Here is a 20,250-nt window from a genome sequence, read left to right on the forward strand (position 1 = left end):
CAGGATAAGAGTAAAATCATAGTTAATTTGGAGGTAAAATTTCTTATAAGAGCAGATATAGATATTTGTGGAAAAAGCATCTTAACTTCTAAAATATTCTTTAAAGATAAATTTTAAGTTATATTTATATAATTTAAACTCTTTCATGAGAAGAATATAAAAGGATGTTTAGGGATTGATTGAAAAAAAATTTAAGGACAATTCTATGAGATCAATTTGTACTCTAACATCAGGAATAGTAATATAAAGTTCTAAGACAAATTTAGAATTAAAAAAAATTGTCCTAGAGAGATAAAATCACCATTCCTGGGCAGACTGGGTGGCTCTGCGGTTTAGCACTGCCGTTGGCCCAGGGCGTGATCCTGTAGTCCTGGGATCGAGTCCCACTTTGGGCTCCCTGCGTGGAGCCTCCTTCTCACTGCCTGTGTCTCTGCCTCTCTCTCTCTCTGTGTCTCTTATGAATAAATAAATAAAATATAAAAAAAAAATCACCATTCCTGAAATCATATGACACAAAAATACCCTAATTTGGTAGCAAAGAGAAGCTGTAAGTAATGCCTGGATAATAATGTAGTACCTATAAAAACCCCGATAATAGTCTTGGTACTACAAACACATTAGGAGTTGTGGGATATTTATGTTAATCCCTGAAAAAAATATTAGCAAAATGACAAACTTGTATGTGCATTGCTGCTTCATTAAAAAAAAATGTTTTCTACTTTTGAACTTTACTGTTGGATTTATCTGGTGGCCCTATCTTGTAGAGACTTTTTTTAAAAATTTGTATTTTTTATTTTTTGAGACATTTTTTAAAAGTAAAACCCTAAAATGGTTATATTAGCTAATTGTTAGACTATTTAGCCACACCTCTTTATCAACCAAAATGAAGAATATGATATCATATTAAGAGTGCAGTATGTATATGCAGGAGTTTTTGTAAGGAAGATAAGGGGACAGACAGACATTCTTCCACATTAGGCGGCTCCCTTAGAACTGATAAAACATTCCTAAAGACTAGAGTTGTTTGTACAACATCTGTAATGTCAATTCATAGCCTAATCCATCATCCATACACAGAAGTCAAGTGAGATCCCAAAGGCAAAATTTCCAATTAGTTTTGTCTGGAAATTTTAGGGCAAAGGTAATAAAATCAAGAATCCTGTGCTGATTCACTGGGAAAACATTTGTTTGCCACACTCCTTCACCAAGGAACAAAAGGAGTCAGTGGTTAGTCTGGAATGTGATTCATTAGGAATATCTGGGTGATAAATAAATGAAAAGAGATGACAAATGGTTGTCTGTACAACTTGCAAAACCTTTGTTTTCTTTAAGTCCAATTTTGAGGGGACTTTAAAAATGCTTTTGGAAACAGGAATTCTACTTCTCATATTCCTTTAATTGTTGCTTTTCTCATCATAGTCAGAAAACAATTTACCTAAGGCTATGGTGTACAGCAAATCATTCTAGAAGGCTAGAGCATAAAACTGTTAATTCCAAATGGGCACTGAAAAGTTTAACTAGTGCTTATATTGTCTTTGTGAGGAAGGTCTCAAGTTTACAAATTAAACCTATGTCCCGGGGATCCTTGGATGGCTCAGCGGTTTGGCGCCTGCCTTTGGCCCAGGGTGTGATCCTGGAGACTGGGGATTGAGTCCCACATCGAGCTCCCTGCATGGAGCCTGCTTCTCTCTCTGCCTGTGTCTCTGCCTCTCTCTCTCTCGCTCTCTCTCTCTGTGTCTCTCATGAGTGAATAAATAAAATCTTAAAAAATAAAATAAACCTATGTCCCTCTCTATAAAATGCAGTATCATATGTCAAAAACCAGTAATTTGGGCATTAATGTGGGTTTGTTTTCTGAATTTGCTAGTAACTTACTAGATACAATCAGACTTTTATCTCACATTCATTTGATTAAAAGCCTAATAGTAGCAGTAGTAGTGGTAGTAGTAGTAGTAATAATAATTCATGTACAACTTAAGTGACAGCAAGAATATATGAGATTTAAAAAAAATTATTTTAGAGAGAAAGCATGCATGCATGTGCGCAAGTAGGGGGAGGGGCAGAAAGAATCTTCAAGTAGACTCTAGGCTGAGCAGGAGCCTGACTCTGGGCTGGATGAGATCAGTCTGAACTGAAGCCAAGACTCCGACATTCAACCGGCTGCGTCATCCAGGCGCCCCTATACGAGATCCTACAGTAAAAGTATTATAGGAAGTATAAAACTGCTAACCGAACCCAAAAAAATGTATAGTAAATTCTACAGTTCAAGCTCCCAAGTTATAAGGACATGCTGTTTAAGTCCTTTTCATTATACTGAATTAATCCATAAGACATGTTTCCATGTGTGAGGCTTGAACTTATAACTCCAAGAACAAGAATTGCATACTCTACCCACTGAACCAGGCTGGTACCCCTAGACATGTTTTACTTTTCTTATCTAAACCTAAGCAACTTTTGATTATCAAGATGATTTAAGTGTTCAGGAGAAGCATGCCACATATTTATAGAGAATTTAAGAAGGTTATCATAAATTGTTTTATATATACATACACACACACACACACACACACATATACATACCCAACAGGACAGATTTCAGCTAAACCAAATCTCCTTACCTTTCATTTAAGCACACATTAATAAACAGTGATTTAAGGGCAGGAAGTTATCCAGTCTATGCATACCCCTTTTGTTATGTGAAAACCTGGCCCTATGTCCTAAAGGCCTTGGTTTCTTCTTTTGATGTGGTGATACTCACAAGAGTTAATAGATGAGTCATTCCTTGGGGAAAGGCAGGGAGGAAAGCTGATCATGCTTCATCAAAAAAAAGCACAAACAGATCTTTTCTAAGAAGGGCCTGTTTGGTCTTCCCGCAAGAGCCCTGAATCATTGCATACTTATAGCCAGAGTCATTATACCTATACAGAGCAGTATCACGTTATACCAGAATCCTACTTTTGCCAATGTCTTCGCTGTTTTTTTTTTTCCCTCTTGCAGAGGTATAGACAGGTGAGCAATTAAGCAATAGTCAGAAGTCAAGCAGGAAAAAGGTAAAGAGGTTAGCTAACAATTTTTTAAAAGAATATTCTACCTCAATGGAATTAAATAGTTACTATTTTTTTTAACTGAACCTATTTTGGTATTTCATTTCAATCCCTACGCATGCAGTTTTCCAAGTAATATTTACTTTAGGCCTTAAAGAGCCAACAGTCAAAAAGTATTAAGAAGGGCAGCCCGGATGGCTCAGCGGTTTAGCGCCGCCTTCAGTCCAAGGCGTGATCCCGGAGACCTGGGATGGAGTCCCACATGGCTTAGTTGGTTAAGTGTCTGACTTCAACTCAGGGCATGATCTCAGGGTCCTGGGCTGGAGCCTGTGTCAGGCTCCCCGACTCAGCAAGGAGTGTGCTTGTCCCTCTGCCCCTCCCCCTACTCATGCTCTCTCAAATAAAAATTCTCAAATAAAATCTTTATATATACATATATGTATATATGTGTATACACACACACACATACACACAAAGGGGAGCGTTATCTGCAAAATATATTCAGTCTTCTATTTATAGCTCAATATCTGGGTGTCTTTTATCATTATCGTTGATAGGTAACTGTTCTCATCAGACTTTTTCTAGGAGCTGCGTTTATTTGAAGGAATATAGAGCTTGTTAAGGCTTTGTCCAGCAAAGTGCTCCACCTAGTGTCAAAAGTGTTCAATATCACATTATTTAAGGCATAAATTCTTGCCAAAGGACTTATTCTCTTTGTTGCTGTTAAATAGAACAGGTTAAATTAAGTCTTAATCACACTTACAGTTTACAAACGGCTCTTTAATTATCTGCTTGTTGTAACTTGGTGAATAATAATGTATGTGCGTATAAGGAGCATGCCTGAGATATATTTCTCATTATCAAGTACCAAAGTTCCTGTTTATGTTAACCTGGTTGTTTACAGGATTATGAACCATATTTTTCTAGTAATGGGAAGTAATTCTAAGGTGGCTACTGAAATAATCCATCAGTTCTCCCAACTGTTTATAACAATCTAAACTTAATCCATAAATTTACTTCTCAAAATAATTGCAATGTTCTTAAAACCAGTATTTAATAACTGCACACATCAACAATTACAACATAGAATTAAATCTTGCTGTCATTAGCTTATTTTGAGGAAATTCTCCTACTTTCCTCTTCATGCAAAGTTGCTATTATTTTCCCCTTGATGGTTTTCTAGACCATTCAAGCATTTGCACAACTATATTCTCTTATAAAACATCAACATCATGAAAAAAATAAAAATAAAAAAAAATAAAGCATCATGTTAAGTCTAACGTTATGACCTGGAAGAGAGAAGTGATCACTCCTTTTTTTTTGGCAAATGCATCCATTTGAGTCAAGTGCACATGTCTTGTAAAAATCCTTAGAAGGTGGCTAGCTCACTAAAGCTTTCAAACTCAATATGCTTCTTCTAATGTACTTGTCACTCTGTGAGTTAGAGCACGGGTTAGCAAACTAGAGCCTGCAGATCAATGCAGGCAGCCACCTGTTTTTGTGAGTAAAGGCTGATTAGAAAAAACAGCCACATTCATTCCTTTACACATTGTCCTTGGATGCTTTCTTATTGCAATGATAGATCGGAGTTGCAAGAGAGACTGTATAGCCTAAGACACCATCTGGCTCTTTACAAAAAAATGCTGACCACTGGGCTGTCTAGCCCTGGGTCAGACCATTATTAAAGTGGAAATTTTGACTCATCTGAACAGTGATGCATCAAAGAGGTTAACAGCAACAACATTACATTCATTAACTTATTGTTTTACTCTGGGCATAATTTCCACTAGTAAATAAGCATTCCTGGATCACTCATGTTCTAAATCTTCTGAAAGGAAACCTGCTACATGCTTGTTAAGACTAAAATAGATTTGTTAATGGATTTCTGGAAATGAATATCCAAAAGAAGAGTGCTTAGAAGGCACAATCTGAGAAAAACCTGCCAGCTACAGAAGCCTTTTTACATATGATATACTTATAAAAAAAACATGAGTAAAGTAAATGAATAAAATCAGTAGCCTGTACTATTCGCCAGGGAAAATTTGCTCATGAAAGAGACATCACACAAAGGAACAAAAAATGCCTGCATAATAAATAAAACCGGTGTTTTCCCCACACCCCCAAAAGAAATAAAATCAGAAGTAGTTTACAAATGCTATTTCTTTTTTTAAAAAAGATTTTATTTATTTGAGAGAGAGAGAAAGAGTGCATAAACAGGGTGAGCAGCAGGTAGAGGGAAAGGAAGAAGTAGGCTCCCCTGCTCAGCAGGGAGCCCACTGTGGGGCTAGATCCCAGGACCCTGGGATCATGACCTGAGCTGAAGGCAGATGCTTAAACAACTGAGCCACCCAGGCACCCGTATAAATGCTATTTCATTTCTATTTTGTTATCTAGTAAGGATACTTTCTTAGACCAAAAAATAATATACTTTACTATACAGACATACCAAAGTTGGTAAGCATGTTCATATACACTAAATAATAATTTAAAAAAATCACATGTTAAGTCATTCATTGTACTTGGTATTTATCTAAATTTATGTAAATTTAATGCAAAGACCATATTACAATGTTGTACGTAAAGCAGAGAGTATGTATATAGTTTTATCTGCTGGGGAATTAAAGAGGTTGTAGTGAGGGATGCCTGGGTGGCTCAGCGGTTGAGCATCTGCCTTTGGCTCAGGGCATGATCCTGGAGTCCTGGGATCGAGTCCCACATTGTGCTCCCTGCATGGAGCCTGCTTCTCCCTCTGCCTATGTCTCTGCCTCTCTCTGTCTCTTATGAATAAATAAATTAAATCTTTAAAAAAAAAAAAAAAGGAGGCTGTAGTGATGCTCAGTATAAAACTATTATGCAAAATAATAAAAAGCCATATACAGATTAGGTCATTTTTCATCAACAGTCACAAATAGTCAAATGTTAGGGACAGTTGGTTTTGCCAATAAAAGAAGTCCAACTATTCTGTTTTATTCTGCACACCCCCAGGTTTTTTCAAAGATTTTATATTAACTATTCAACATATATTTATTGAATACCTACTATGCACTAGATACTATTCTAGATACCAAGAATATAGCAGTAAGTAGAACAGAAAAAATTCCTGTCAGCTTATATTTTATTTTATATATTTGGGTTTGTTTGACTGGGGGGGGCAGAAAGAGAGGAAGAGAGAAAATATTTTAAGTAGGCTCCACACCAAGGATGGGACTCAATCTCACAACTCAGAGATCATGACCTGAGCTGAAATCAAGAGTCAGTCACTTAACTGACTGAGCCATCCAAGTGCCCCAAGAGCTTATATTTTAGAAGCGAAGCTCAAATTTTAGTATACATATTTTATAGTATATTTAGTTTTTCTTATTTCAGCTACTTGCACTGCCATACATTATCCAATCCCCCAAATTTGAAACTCTTCCTACTGCCACTGCTTTATTTTTTTTTTAAACATTTTTTTAATTTATTTATGATAGTCATACAGAGAGAGAGAGAGAGAGGCAGAGACACAACAGGCAGAGGGAGAAGCAGGCTCCATGCACCGGGAGCCTGATGTGGGATTCGATCCCGGGTCTCCAGGATCGCGCCCTGGCCCAAAGGCAGGCGCCAAACCGCTGCGCCACCCAGGGATCCCCTGCCACTGCTTTAGATCAGGTAATTGCTACCTCTCACCTGGCCAGCTACCTTCTAACTGGACTCATTTTCAGTTGCTTTCCCACCAAATCTATCCTCCACATTGCTACGAGAGTTATGTTCCTAAAACACATGTTAAAACTTGTTTGAAAATCTTTTTTTTTCTTTTTTTTTTTAATTTTTATTTATTTATGATAGTCACAGAGAGAGAAAGAGGGAGAGGCAGAGACACAGGCAGAGGGAGAAGCAGGCTCCACGCACCGGAAGCCCGATGTGGGATTCGATCCCGGGTCTCCAGGATCGCGCCCTGGGCCAAAGGCAGGCGCCAAACCACTGCGCCACCCAGGGATCCCTGAAAATCTCTTTATGTCACAATAAACATAAACTCCCTAGTCTGACATTCAAAGCCTTCTACCATTTGGCACCAACTTATTTTCTCACATTGGTCTTCTTTCCAAGATATCCTATTTTTATATCTCTGCATTCACTGTCTTTCCCTCAACAAAACCATCTTCATGAACTTTCCCTATTCTTCTTTGTCCAAGAGAATTCCTCCTTATTTTAGGGGTCCCAAAACAATTTACAAGTATCACTATGTGAGTACTTACCACAATATCCTGGAGTATAATTATTTATGTAATATATATCTTCTGCTCTACATATCCAATTCCTTTTGTAATTCACATAGTATTTCAGACTGTTTTGCACTGAGTAAATGTTCAAGGTTTTTAAAGTGGACTAAAATGAACTACTACAGTGATAATTTTATGAGAGAATTTAATTTTTTGAGAATACGTAAGACAACCCATTTCCTTGCAGTCTTAGTTTGAAAAAGTCTCTGAAAAATGAATGTTATCTAAATGAGTATTTCTGATTTTAGGAAGTAGTTAGATGCCAATTTAAAATAAGTAGAGCAGGGGTGCCTCCTCAATCGGAGGAGCATGCAACTCTGGATTTTGGAGTCCTAGTATGAGCCCCACATGAGGTATAGAGATTACTTAAATAAATAAAACTTAAATAAAATAAAATACAATAACTATAGCAGACATTACCCATATGTACTTTGGTAAAAGAACTATAAAATTCTTTTTTTAAAAAATATTTATTTGAGAAAGAGAGAGAGCTCATGCACATGTGAGCAGTGGGGAGAGGGGTTGGGGTGGGGAAGGTGGGTAGGAGGAGAGATTATCCAAGCAGACTCCTGTTGAGCTGGAGGCCGACATGGGACTCAATCTCGTGGCTCAGTCTTATGACACAGACCTTGATATCATGACCCATGAGATCAGGACCTGAGTTGAAACCAAGCATCGGATGCTTAACCAACTGAGGCACCTAGACACCCTCAGAATATAAAATTCTAACAAATGATTATATATACTAAAACAGGATATTTAAGTACAGTATATACAGAAAAGTGCATTATGCATACATCCTAATGAATTATTATAGCACAAGTATCTTCTATCTAGTTCAAGAAACAAACACACAATAAAGGGACATATCCTATTGGTTATCAAGATTGATTACAAAGCTACTGCATTGAAAACTTTTAATAATTGGTTTGTCAATTTCTACAAAGTTTTGACTGATATTGCACGGATTTTGTAGATTAAAATGGGAAGAACTCGCTGCCTTGCAATATTGTATCTTTTAGTTAATGAACATGATACATCCCTTCTTTTACCTAGATCTTTCTGCTTCCAATAGTATTTTACAATTTATGCAGAGGCCAACCACATCTTTTATTAAATGTATTCCTAGATTTTGTTTTTTTTTAAAGATTTTATTTATTTATTCATCAGAGATACAGAGAAAGAGAGAGAGAGAGAGAGGCAGACACATAGGCAGAGGGAGAAGCAGGCCCCACGCAGGGAGCCTGATGCAGTACTCGATCCTGGGGTGCTGAGATCACACCCTGAGCCAAAGGCAGACGCCCAACTGCTGAGCCACTCAGCCGTCCCTAGATTTTGTTTTTGTTTTTGTTTTTTTTTTCGTCCCTAGATTTTGCTTTTTTAAAAAACGCTATTATAAATAGTACCTTCTAAAAAATTTCACTCTCTAAATGTTTACTGTAGTATACAGAAATACAACTGTTATGTGTATGTTATATACCTTGTACTTTGGCAAAAGAACTATACCAACAATTCTACTATACTCTCCCACTAATTTATGGAAGTTATCTCCTCTCTGTAGTTCTGCCAAATTTTGCTTTTTATTTTTATTTATTTATTTTTAAAGATTTTATTTATTTATTCATGAGAGATACAAAGAGAGAGAGAGAGAGAGAGAGAGAAAGAGAGAGAGAGGCAGAGACAAAAGCAGAGGGAGAAGCAGGCTCCATGCAGGGAGCCCGACGTGGGACTGGATCCCAGGTCTCCAGGATCAGGCCCTGGGCTGAAAGCAGCGCTAAACCACTGAGCCACCCGGGCCGCCCTATTTTTATTTCTTTTAAGATTATTTATTTATTTATTTATTTATTATTCATGAGACACACACACACACAGAGAGAGAGAGAGAGAGAGAGAGAGAGAGAGGCAGAGAGACAGGCAGAGGGAGAAGCAGGCTCCATGCAGGGAGCCTGACATGGGACTTGATCCCAGGTCTCCAGGATCAGGTCCTGGGCTGAAGGCAGCGCTAAACTGCTACCCAGGCTGCCCTATTTTTATTTTTTAAAGTAAGTAACCCCAACAGTAGACTTGAACACAACCCTGAGATCAAGAGTTGCATGCTCTACAGACTGAGTCAGTGAGATGCTCCCAATTTTGCTTTTTATATGTTGAGTATATATTATTAAATAAATACAAATTTATAGCTATTATATCTTCCTGATGAATTGAATCTTTTATTATTAAGAATTGATGCAAAAAGAAAAGAAAAAAAGAATGAATGCATCCTAGGGTGCCTGGGTGGCTCAGGTGGTTAAGCATCTGCCTTCAGCTTAGGTCATGATCCTGGGGTCCAGGGACCGAGTCCCACATCGGGCTCCCTGCTCAGTGGGGTCTGCTTCTTTGTCTCTCCTTGCCACTCATGCTCTCTCTCAAATAAATAAATAAAATCTAAAAAGAAAAAAAAAAAAAAAAAGGATGCATTCTAGGGGTGCCTGGGTGGCTCAGTCGGGTAAGCATCCAAGTTTTTTTGTTTTGTTTTGTTTTGTTTTGTTTTGTTTTGTTTAGAGTGACTGACTGACCGAGGCTAAGTGGGCAGGAGAGGGAGAGAGAATCTCATAGGTTTCATGTCCAACAGAGAGCCTGATGCAGGGCTCCATCTCATGACCCTAAGATCTGGTATCAGACACTTAATTGAGCCAACCAGGTGCCCCAAGTGTCTGATTCTTTTTTATTTTTTAAGATCTTATTTATTCATGAGAGACACAGAGAGAGACAGACACATATGCAGAGGGAGAAGCAGGCTGTCTGTTGGGAGTCTGATGCGGGACTGGATCTTAGTACCCTGGGATCACAACCTGAGCCAAAGGTAGATGCTCAACCACTGAGCCACCCAGGTGCCCCCAACCATCTGACTCTTGATCTCAAGGTTGTGAGTTTGAACCCTGTGTTGGACTCTGAACTGGGTACGGAGCCTACTTTAAAAATAAAATAATAGGGACACCTGGGTGGCTCAGCGGTTAACGCATCTGCCTTTGGCTCAGGTCGTGATCCTGGAGACAAGGGATCGAGTCCCACGTCGGGCTCCCTTGTGTGGAGCCTGCTTCTCCCTCTGCCTATGTCTCTGCCTCTCTCTCTGTGTCTCTCATGAATAAATAAATAAAACCTTTAAAAAATTCTTAAAAAAATAAAATAATAATTTACAAAAAGAATGAATGGATCCTATCTATTACACTTCTTGCCTCATACTCCACGTGGATTTCAATATAACTACATAAGCTTTTTCTTGGTTGACACTAAATGGGCTCATCTTTTTCCATCCTTTTACTATCAATCTTTCTGTGTATTCATATTTTACATAGTTCGTATACAACAAACAGTTAAATATTTTTTTACATTTATTTGGACAACAGAAAGGAATATTTACTCCATTTATACTTACATAAAAATTGATATATTTGGATTTAAGTCTACCATTGAACGCTTACTATTCATCCTGCCTGTTCTATATTCATTTTGTTCTTCCTTGCCTTCTTTTGGCTTTTTTCTTTTTCTTTCTTTTCCTTTTCTTTTCTTTTTTTTTTTTTTCTATTACACTCCACGCACAGCATAGAGCCCAACACAGGACCTGAACTGATGACCCTGAGATCAAGACCTAAACTGAGATCAAGAGTCAGATGCTTAACCAACTGAGCCACCCAGGGGCCCTTGGTTTTTTAAAAATTACTCAATTTTGGGGATGCCTGAGTGTCTCAGTCAGTTAAGCCTTGGATTCTTGATTTCAGCTTGGGGCATGATCTGAGGGTTGTGAGATCAAGTCCCATGTTGGGGTGCATACAGCCTACTTAAGATTCTCTCTCTTCCTCTCCCTCTGCACCACTTCCCCCATGTCCCGCTTGCACTCTCTATCAAAAAAATAAAATAAAATAAATTTAAAATACTACTCAATTCTTACCTGCCCCTATTAGCTTGATAGTTATATATCTGTAATGCTTCCCCTAAAGATTATAAGTCTTTATTTATTAAAGTATTATATAAACTAATATCTTGCTTTAACAGGGCAATATATATACCTTAGAATGATCTTCAACAATTTCAATTATTACACATCTGATTTGTAGATCATATATTCTAATTCTTTTGCTACATTTTAATCTCTCAAGACATTATCATTACTACTCATCTTAATTTAAATTTATCCATATATTTACTCTTTTATAACTTTTCCTTCCTGAATATCTGGGCTTCAATATAGAATCACTTTACTTCGATTCAAAGAACATCTTTTACTATTTCCTTTAGAGAATGTTAGCTGGTTAGTTTAAAAAACAAAATTTCTGTTTTTTAAAAATATCTTTATTTTACACTGTTCACAGGAATACTTTGAGTATTAGAGTCCTTTGTTGTTAGCTATTTTTTTTTTAGCCCTTTAAAGTTACCATTCCAGGGGTGCCTGAGTAGCGCAGTTGGTTGGGCCTCTGACTCTTGGTTTTAGCTAAGGTGGTAATCTCCAGGTCATGAGATTGAGCCGTAAATTGGGCTCCGTGCTCAGTGCAGAGTCTGGTTGGGAGAAATTCTCTCTCCCTCTCCTGCTCATGCTCACACTTTCTCACATGCATGCAATGTCTCTCAAATAAAAAATAAATCTTTGGGGCACCTGGGTGGCTCAGTCCGTTAAGTGTCTGCCCTGAGCTCAGGTCAGGATCCCGGGATTCTGGGATTGGGTCCTGAATAGGGCTTCCCTGCTCAGTGGGGAGTCAGCTCCTCCTTCTTCCTCTAACCCTCCTTCCCGCTCATGCTCTGGGTAGCTTTCTCTCTCTCAAATGAATAATCTTTAAAAAAAGTAAATCTTTAAAAAAAAAGATACCATTCCACTGTCAGCCCTTGACTTCTCAACAAACCCTTGATAGTAAGAAATCAGTCTTAATGGAGTTTCTTTGAAGTACATGTTTTTTTTTTTTTCTCCAATCCTTTTTAATTCTTGACATTTTTCCCTGGCCAACTTTGCAGTTTATTAGTCCTGTTTTAGCTATGTCTACTGAAAGTCCATTAATAGAGTTTTTAATTTCAGTTACTATGTTTTTTCAATTCTAGATTTTCCATTTGGCTTTCTTTTATATTTTATAGTCTCTAATTCTCTGTTGAAATACTTAAACTTGTTTTTTATTACCTTGAACACATTGCTTTTAGATTAAAATACATGTATAATAACTTCATTAAATGGACCCTTAATGGATCTATTCCTATTATTTCTTTGTATTGACCAATCTATCTGGTCTCCTCAAATATCTGATTACTTTTGATTGAGTGCTGGACTTATACATGAAAAAAATAAAGTTAAGGTGAAGCCTAGGATAGTTTTATTTTCCTTCACACTTGAGAGTTAAGCCTGAGATTTAGTTCCTGTAAGGCCTAATTTATATCTAATTCATCCTTACTTTATTTTTATTTTTTTTAAGATTTTATTTATTTATTCATGAAAGACACAGAGAGAGAGAGGCAGAGAGGCAGAGACACAGGCAGAGGGAGAAGCAGGCTCCATGCAGGGAGCCTGACATGCAACTGGATCCCAGGTTTCCAGGATCAGGCCCCGGGCCGAAGGCGGCGCTAAACTGCTAAGCCACGCGGGCTGCCCCATCTTTACTTTAAAATGTGGCCCCTTAGGGTTCCAATCCAAAGCCTGCAGGTTTATCGAGGCATATCATTGTCCAGTACCACCTCTCTAGGCTTCCTCTTTAATATCAACCTTTTAAAGATTCTTTCCTGAGAGAACTGATCCAAATTGCCTAACCTATCATCACTGAAAATGGAACAATGATCAGTGGTTTTCAACTATGCTAACATAATGCTACTTTAAAATCAATTGTGGGAAATGTTGATTAAAATTTCTTAAAAATAATAGCTAAAGTATGTAAAATGAAATGACTGCTTTTTAAGTAAAATCAGAGTAAGAATAATGATAATAGTAGTCATCACTTATTGAAAACCTTATATATATATTAGCCACTGAACTGAAGAGTACATGTGTTATTTCATCTAATCCTCAAAACAGGCTTATTCAATAAGTACTATTATTATCATTCCCATTTTCAGCTGACTAAACTAAGGTTTAAAAGTTAAGAAACTTGCCAAATATCACAGTTAGTAATATTTTATTAGGCATTCAAACCCAGCTGCTTGACTCTGAATACCTTTATCACTTTCCATGATAGGAATGAAAGACTTTAGTCCCATAACAAAATCACCTTCAATCACTTGTATATATATATTTTTTTTAATTTTTATTTATTTGTGATAGTCACAGAGAGAGACAGAGAGAATGAGGCAGAGACACAGGCAGAGGGAGAAGCAGGCTCCATGCACTGGGAGCCCGACGTGGGATTCGATCCCGGGTCTCCAGGATCGCGCCCTGGGCCAAAGGCAGGCGCCAAACCACTGCGCCACCCAGGGATCCCTGCGCCACCCAGGGATCCCTGTATATTCTTAAATAATAAAGAAAAGAATGGAATTGGCATTATATCTGAAACTGAGCATGTCAAGGAAGTATGACCTACCTGTAAATATTTATGTTATGATGGAAGGAAAGGATAATAATTGTTAAACTAATTAATGAATACAGAAAACTCTTAAGAAAATTTATTTTCCACTCACGTGCATTAATTGATATTATGTAAGTGTAAATATAGATAAATAATAGAATATGACTCTAATCTAAGTGGAACTTTTTTTTTTTCTTAAAGATTTTATTTATTTATTCATGAGAGACAGAAAGAGAGGCAGAGACATAGGCAGGGAGAGAATCAGGCTCCTCACTGGGAGCCCAATCCCAGGACCCCGGGATTATGCCGCGAGCCAGAGGCAGATGCTAAACCACTGAGCCACCCAGGCATCCCTAAGTAGAACTTTTTGAGGGTTTCATATTTATCTAGAAGAGAACTTGCAAATATAGTACTGTACATTAGTTGTATTAGCAATGCCACCTAGTGGCAGCCAAATATAGACATACTTAGGAAAAAAGTTCTAGAAGAGTGGTTCTTAAGGGTTAGTCTTTGGTGAATCTAATATAATAGGTCCTTTTTAACAAGAAAAATGCATATTTGCAACGAAACATAACAATATGTGTAGTTTCAGGGCATTAACAGACTTCCTGAAGCCCATTTGTTGACTACGACAATTAAAGAAAAAAAACAACGAACCTAGAGGCCCAATTAACTCCCCTTGGCCTCTGAGAAAAAAATCCATTCACTTTCCATTCCCTTACTGTCTGGTTAGTAATCAGTAATTCTGCATAAACAGTATCTAACTTTGTGGCTAGATATCTGTTCTCGGAAAACTACTAGATTTCCACTGTTTTCAAATCAACTTAGAATATTTGATGGTAGCCCAAACTGGTCATTTTTCTCTATTGATTTTCATTAAATTTAATGTGGATCAAGCAACGACTTTTACTTTTGATGTTTAAAGAAGTAATGAGGACCTTCAGGCCATCTGAATTAAGTTATAACTTTTCAATTATACCTAAAATATAAACGAAATTATTAACAAACTTAAAAACCAAGACAATTTTTAGATTTTATTTTTTTATTTTAAGTAGGCGCTGCACCCAATGTGGGGCTCGAACTCACAACCTTGAGATAAAGGGTCAGAGGCTCTACTGTCTGAGCCAACCCGATGCTCCAAGACAATCTTTCCATTTTAAAGGCAGATATACAAGTATCTAATATTGTAGGAAATATAGTAACACTCTGAGATCACTATTTAGTTGTACAATGAGTTCTAATTAAAACTTCTAAAAGAGTTAACTTCTATACTGAGAAGGACCTAACTGGGAAATGTTGCTTATTTAAACAGGAAAAATTTCCCTCTTTCATTTTTAAGCCATAATTTCTAGTAAAGAGTACCACGATAAAGAATGAGTTAAATCTTTTCCTTTTTTTTTTTTTTTTTTTTTAATTCATGAGAGACACACAGAGAGAGAGAGGCAGAGACATAGGCAGAGGGAGAAGCAGGCTTCATGCAGGGAGCCCAATATGGAACTCGATCCCAGGTCTCCAGGATCACGCCCTGGGCTGAAGGCAGGTGCTGAACCGCTGAGCTACCCAGACATCCCATTCTTCCTTTTGTTTTTATTTTTTTCCCCTATTTTTCACCTATTTTACTGCAAATTATTGTCAAAAGGATAGTTAAATTCTGACCAGACTAATCTCCTAACTTGGTCACTTGTTTTCTTGACTGAAGAGTTATATATGTACATAGAAAATGTGCCAGTTTCATTAGCACAAATATATGACGTGAGAATGCTAGTATCACATTCCTAAGTGATAATAAAGGCTCATAAGTCAAAAGAAGTGTAATTAGGACTTTCCAAATACAATCACATCTCACAGATACAAAGCAAAAAGAGTGGTGATCAAAAAGGATATATTCCTTGGTCATCTAGCACCAAGAAAATGTTAAGTTTTAAAAATATAAACAAATTATTTAGAGTAGCTTATATTTCCTCCAAAATATAAACCAATTATTTAGAATAGCTTCTTAATAACACAGATCAAATTTTTAAACTTTTATTTGATTCTGCTTTGCTCCTGGCTATTTTGATCTGTTCCAAAATTGCCAAAGTTTACAAGTGGATAGTCGATACTTACTGATGAATTTTTTCCCTCCATATCTGGTTATTGATTACTTTCCTCTTGGGAGGAATACATGAGATAATTCATGTAAAGTGGTGAGCACACACACAGCCTGGCACACAGTAAGCATTCAGTACTGTTAGCTAGCCTATTATTCAGGTAAAGCTACAATAACAAACAATCCAAAAATCTACATAGCTTAAAATAAGTTTACTTCTCCCTGACTATACATATCCATCACAGCATGGCAAAGGGAATCTGCTCATCATAGAGTTTCAGGCTCCATCTTCATACAACAGACAGGTGAAAGAGTATGACAAACCTTGCAGCTCCTGCCAGGAAGCAGTAGCTATCACTTATACTCACATTTCATTGGTCAAAGCAAATCTATGGCTGGGGTCAAATATGATGGGAATGTTAAATCTTCCTGGAGGTATGTACACCATAAAAATAAACAACAAATAAGGATTAAAAATAATAAAGTTCACTTTTGCTAGTATTACTGTAAGGACCATGATCACGTTTGTTATTGTATTAATAGTAGTAACAGTAGTGTGAACTCCTTGCAATCTGACTTCCATCCCAACCAGGCAATTGAAAAATAAAGACCAGTGATATCTTACATTTTCCTTTTGCTCAATTCTGAAAACTATTTTTTGAAGATGCTCATTTTTTCTCCACAATCCCCATTATACTTAAGGAATTCTGGAAGGAAAGCCTATGTCTAAATGAAAAGGTCTAAAAATTAAATCTGGTCAAATGGAAATGTCATATGCTGAGTCTTTCTTTCTATTTCTTTTTAATATTAACATACTGTTCCCCAAGCCTTTACATACTGAATTTGTTTGATATATTGGTCTTTCATTCATTTCTGATCACTACTGTCTAAAAAAGTGTTCTTTTGACAAAAATAACATCTATGCATGATAAAACCCTGGGCAAACTAGAAATAGAGATGAAGTTTTATCAACTCAATAAAGTACATTTGCTATATCCTACAGCTAACATAATACTTAATGGTGAGAAACCAGATATTTCCCACTAAGAACAAAGCATAATGTCCCCTCACCACTCCTATTCAACATCATACTGGAAGACCTAGTTAATGCAGTACAAAAAGAAAATGAAAGGATATACAGATTAAGAAGAAAGAAACAAAATTTTATTTGCAGATGAGATGATTATCAATGTAGGAAATCCTAAAGAACAAACAAAAAAGTCCTGGAACATTGTTATAGCAAGGTTGTAGTACACAAAGTTAATATACAAGTTAACTGCTTTCCTGTATACCAGTAATTAATATACACAATCCATGAGTCATGTCTCTAATAATTGCCCAAATGAGTTGAAAATTTTTATACAGGCAAAATGTTCATAGCAGTTTTTTTTTTTTTTTAAAGATTTTATTTATTTATTCATGAGAGACACAGAGAGAGAGAGGCAGAGACACAGGCAGAGGGGGAAGCAGGCTCCATGCAGGGAGCCCGATGTGGAACTCCATCCAGCACCCCAGGATCACGCCCTGGGCTAAAGGCAGATGCTCAACCGCTAAGCCACCCAGGCATCCGGCTTTTTTTAAATTTTATTCATTTATTCATGAGAGACACAAAGAGAGTGTCAGAGATACAGGCAGAGGGAGAAACAAACTCTGGTGGTACATCCAGAAAATGGAATACTATTCGCATTAAAAAGAAATGAAGCCGCAAGCCATAAAAAGACATGGAGGAATTTTTTTTTTCATGGAGGAATTTTAAATGCATATTGTTAAGTGAAAGAAGCCAGGGAGTAAACATATAATATACAAATCCAACTATGTAACATTTTGGAAAAGCCAAAACTTACAGAGACAATAAAAGGATCAGTGGTTACTAAGGGTTTATGGGTGGAGGGGAGGTGGAAGGTAGCAGTAAATAGGTAGAAAGAACACAGGCAATTTTTAGTGGAGTGAAATTATTCCATATGATACTATAGTGGAGGATACATAACATTATCTATTTGTCAAATCCCATATGGGACAGCCCCAGTGGCACAGCGGTTTAGCGCCGCCTGCAGCCCGGGGTGTGATCCTGGAGACCCTGGATCGAGTCCCACATCGGGCTCTCTGGATGGAGCCCGCTTTTCCCTCTGCCTGTCTCTGCCTCTCATTCTCTCTCTGTGTCTCTATGAATAAATAAATAAAATCTTAAAAAAAAAAATCCCATAGAACTAGGGACACCTGGGTGGCTCAGCGGTTGAGCACTTGCCTTTGGCTCAGAGCGGGATCCTGGAGTCCCAGGATCAAGTTCCACATCGGGCTTCCTGCATGGAGCCTACTTCTCCTTCTGCCTATGTCTCTGCCTCTCTCTCTCTGTGTCTTTCATGAATAAATAAATAAAATCTTAAAAAAAAAAAACCCATAGAACTGTAAAATAAAAAATGAACTCTAATGTAAATAATTGGCTTTAGTTAATAATGTATCAATACTGGCTCCTTAATTGTAACAAATGTACTATACCAAAGTAAGATGTTAATAATAGTGAAACTATTATCATATTGTACATCTAAAACTAAAATAATATTTAATATCAATTATGCCTTAATTAATAAACAAAACAAAAGGAAAACTCTGTGTTTGTGTGTGTAAAATGGTACATGAAAACTTTATCCTTTCTGTAACCCTAAAACTGATGCAAAAAATAAAGAAAGCAAGCCAGCCAGTCAGCCTGAAGGGAAGGAAAAGGGAAGGGAAAGGGAAAGGGAAAGGGAAGGGAAAGGGAAAGGGAAAGGGAAAGGGAAAGGGAAGAAGGAAGGAAGGGAGGAAAAGAAAAGAAAAAGAAAAAGGAAAAGGAAAAGGAAAAGGAAAAGGAAAGGAAAGGAAAGGAAAGGAAAGGAAAGGAAAAGAAAGGAAAGGAAAGGGGAGGGGGGAGGGAGAGAGGAAGAAAGGAAGGGAGAGAGGGAGGGAAGGAGGGAGGGAAGAAAGGAGGAGAGAAATAGGGCACTGCAGCTGGGTGGTTCAGTGATTAAGTGACTGACTCTTGGTTTTGGCTCTGGTCATGATCCCAATTAGGGTCATCAGATCACGTACTGGGTGTGGAGCCTGCTTAAGATTCTCTCTACCTCTCTCCCTCTGCCCCTCCCCCTGCCCTGTCACAGGCATGTTCTCATTCTCTCTCTCTAAAGAGAGAGAAAAAGAAAGGAAGGAAGGGAGGGAGGGAGGGGGAGTGGGTGTTCTTAGTCCTTTGTAAATTTCCCTTTTCTTTCTGTCCAACCACTGGCATGAGTAACCCACTCAAATCAGGTGAAGATGTCATCTACCCTGCAATATAGTACATCTTTTAAAATTTCTCTTTTCAGATACTTATAATACAAAATTGTTTTCTCTTCAGTAATGGCATCAGCATCAGGCAGCCCGGGTGGCTCAGCGGTTTAGCGCTGCCTTCAGCCAAGGGCCTGATCCTGAAGACCTGGGATCGAGTCCCGCGTTGGGCTCCCTGCATGGAGCCTGCTTCTCCCTCTGCCTGTGTCTCTGCCTCTCTCTCTCTCTCTCTCTCTGTGTCTCTCATGAATAAATAAAATCTTTAAAAAAAAAAGTAATGGTATCAGCATCTACTCACTCTAAGCAAAATCCAACAGTTATCTTTGGCTCTTTCCCCCATAACTAAATCACAGTATCTTAGCGATTGTACTATTCACATTTCTCTAAGATGTATCCTGTTTCATCCGAATGCTACTACTACTCCAATCACTCTTCTGAAATACTAAAAATTTATACCATCTTTTAGTTCCATTCTGTTTGATGTCTCTCTGCAAATTCTTTTTTGTAATTTCCCCTGCTCTCCATACTTCTTGCTATCTCCATGGAAGCCTGTATCTCTCTGAAGGGTTATCATAACTGCCCTATCTTCTTTTTCTCCCACTTTCAACCTATCTCCCCCAGTACAGCCAGTAACATATATTCAAAATGCAGATATGGTTATTTTACTTGTATTTAATTTTAGCACATTTAAAATAATTATAAATGCTACTCACAAACAAAAATCAAATTTACTTAATGCTGAAAAAGTAGTCTGATCCATTCTGGACCCCAGTTTATTATCAGCAGTGATAACGCCACAAAACTTTTATTTATTTATCATGTTGATTGATTTATCTATTTAAGAGACAGTGTGCACGCAAGGGGAAGAGTGGCAGAGGGAGAGGGAGAAAGAAACTTTGGCAGAATTCATGCTACGCGTGGAGTGGGGCTAAATCTCACAACCCAATATCATGACCTGAGCCAAAACCAAGAGTCAGGCAAATAACTCAATGTGCCACCAAGGCACTGTGCCACAAAAGTTTTACATTTTTTTTTAAATTTTTATTTAT

General features: G+C 37.5%; 1 protein-coding gene across 7 annotated transcripts in view; it reads right to left on the reverse strand.

Moving 5' to 3' along the window:
- Window positions 1-20,250, reverse strand: part of VMP1 (vacuole membrane protein 1) — a 144,559-nt gene that overhangs the window by 97,264 nt on the left and 27,045 nt on the right. Inside the window, exon 1 of one of the 7 annotated variants that reach the window (XM_077852425.1) lies at window positions 2,759-2,794. The exons of the other annotated variants lie outside the window; for them this stretch is intronic. Coding sequence (XP_077708551.1) covers window positions 2,759-2,779 — 21 coding nt within the window. The 5' untranslated portion in view covers window positions 2,780-2,794. Of the gene's footprint in view, window positions 1-2,758; window positions 2,795-20,250 lie in introns of those variants that run through there. 7 annotated transcript variants of the gene reach the window in all.

The sequence above is a fragment of the Canis aureus genome, chromosome 16 (genome assembly GCF_053574225.1).
Source record: "Canis aureus isolate CA01 chromosome 16, VMU_Caureus_v.1.0, whole genome shotgun sequence".
Lineage (NCBI taxonomy): Eukaryota > Metazoa > Chordata > Mammalia > Carnivora > Canidae > Canis > Canis aureus.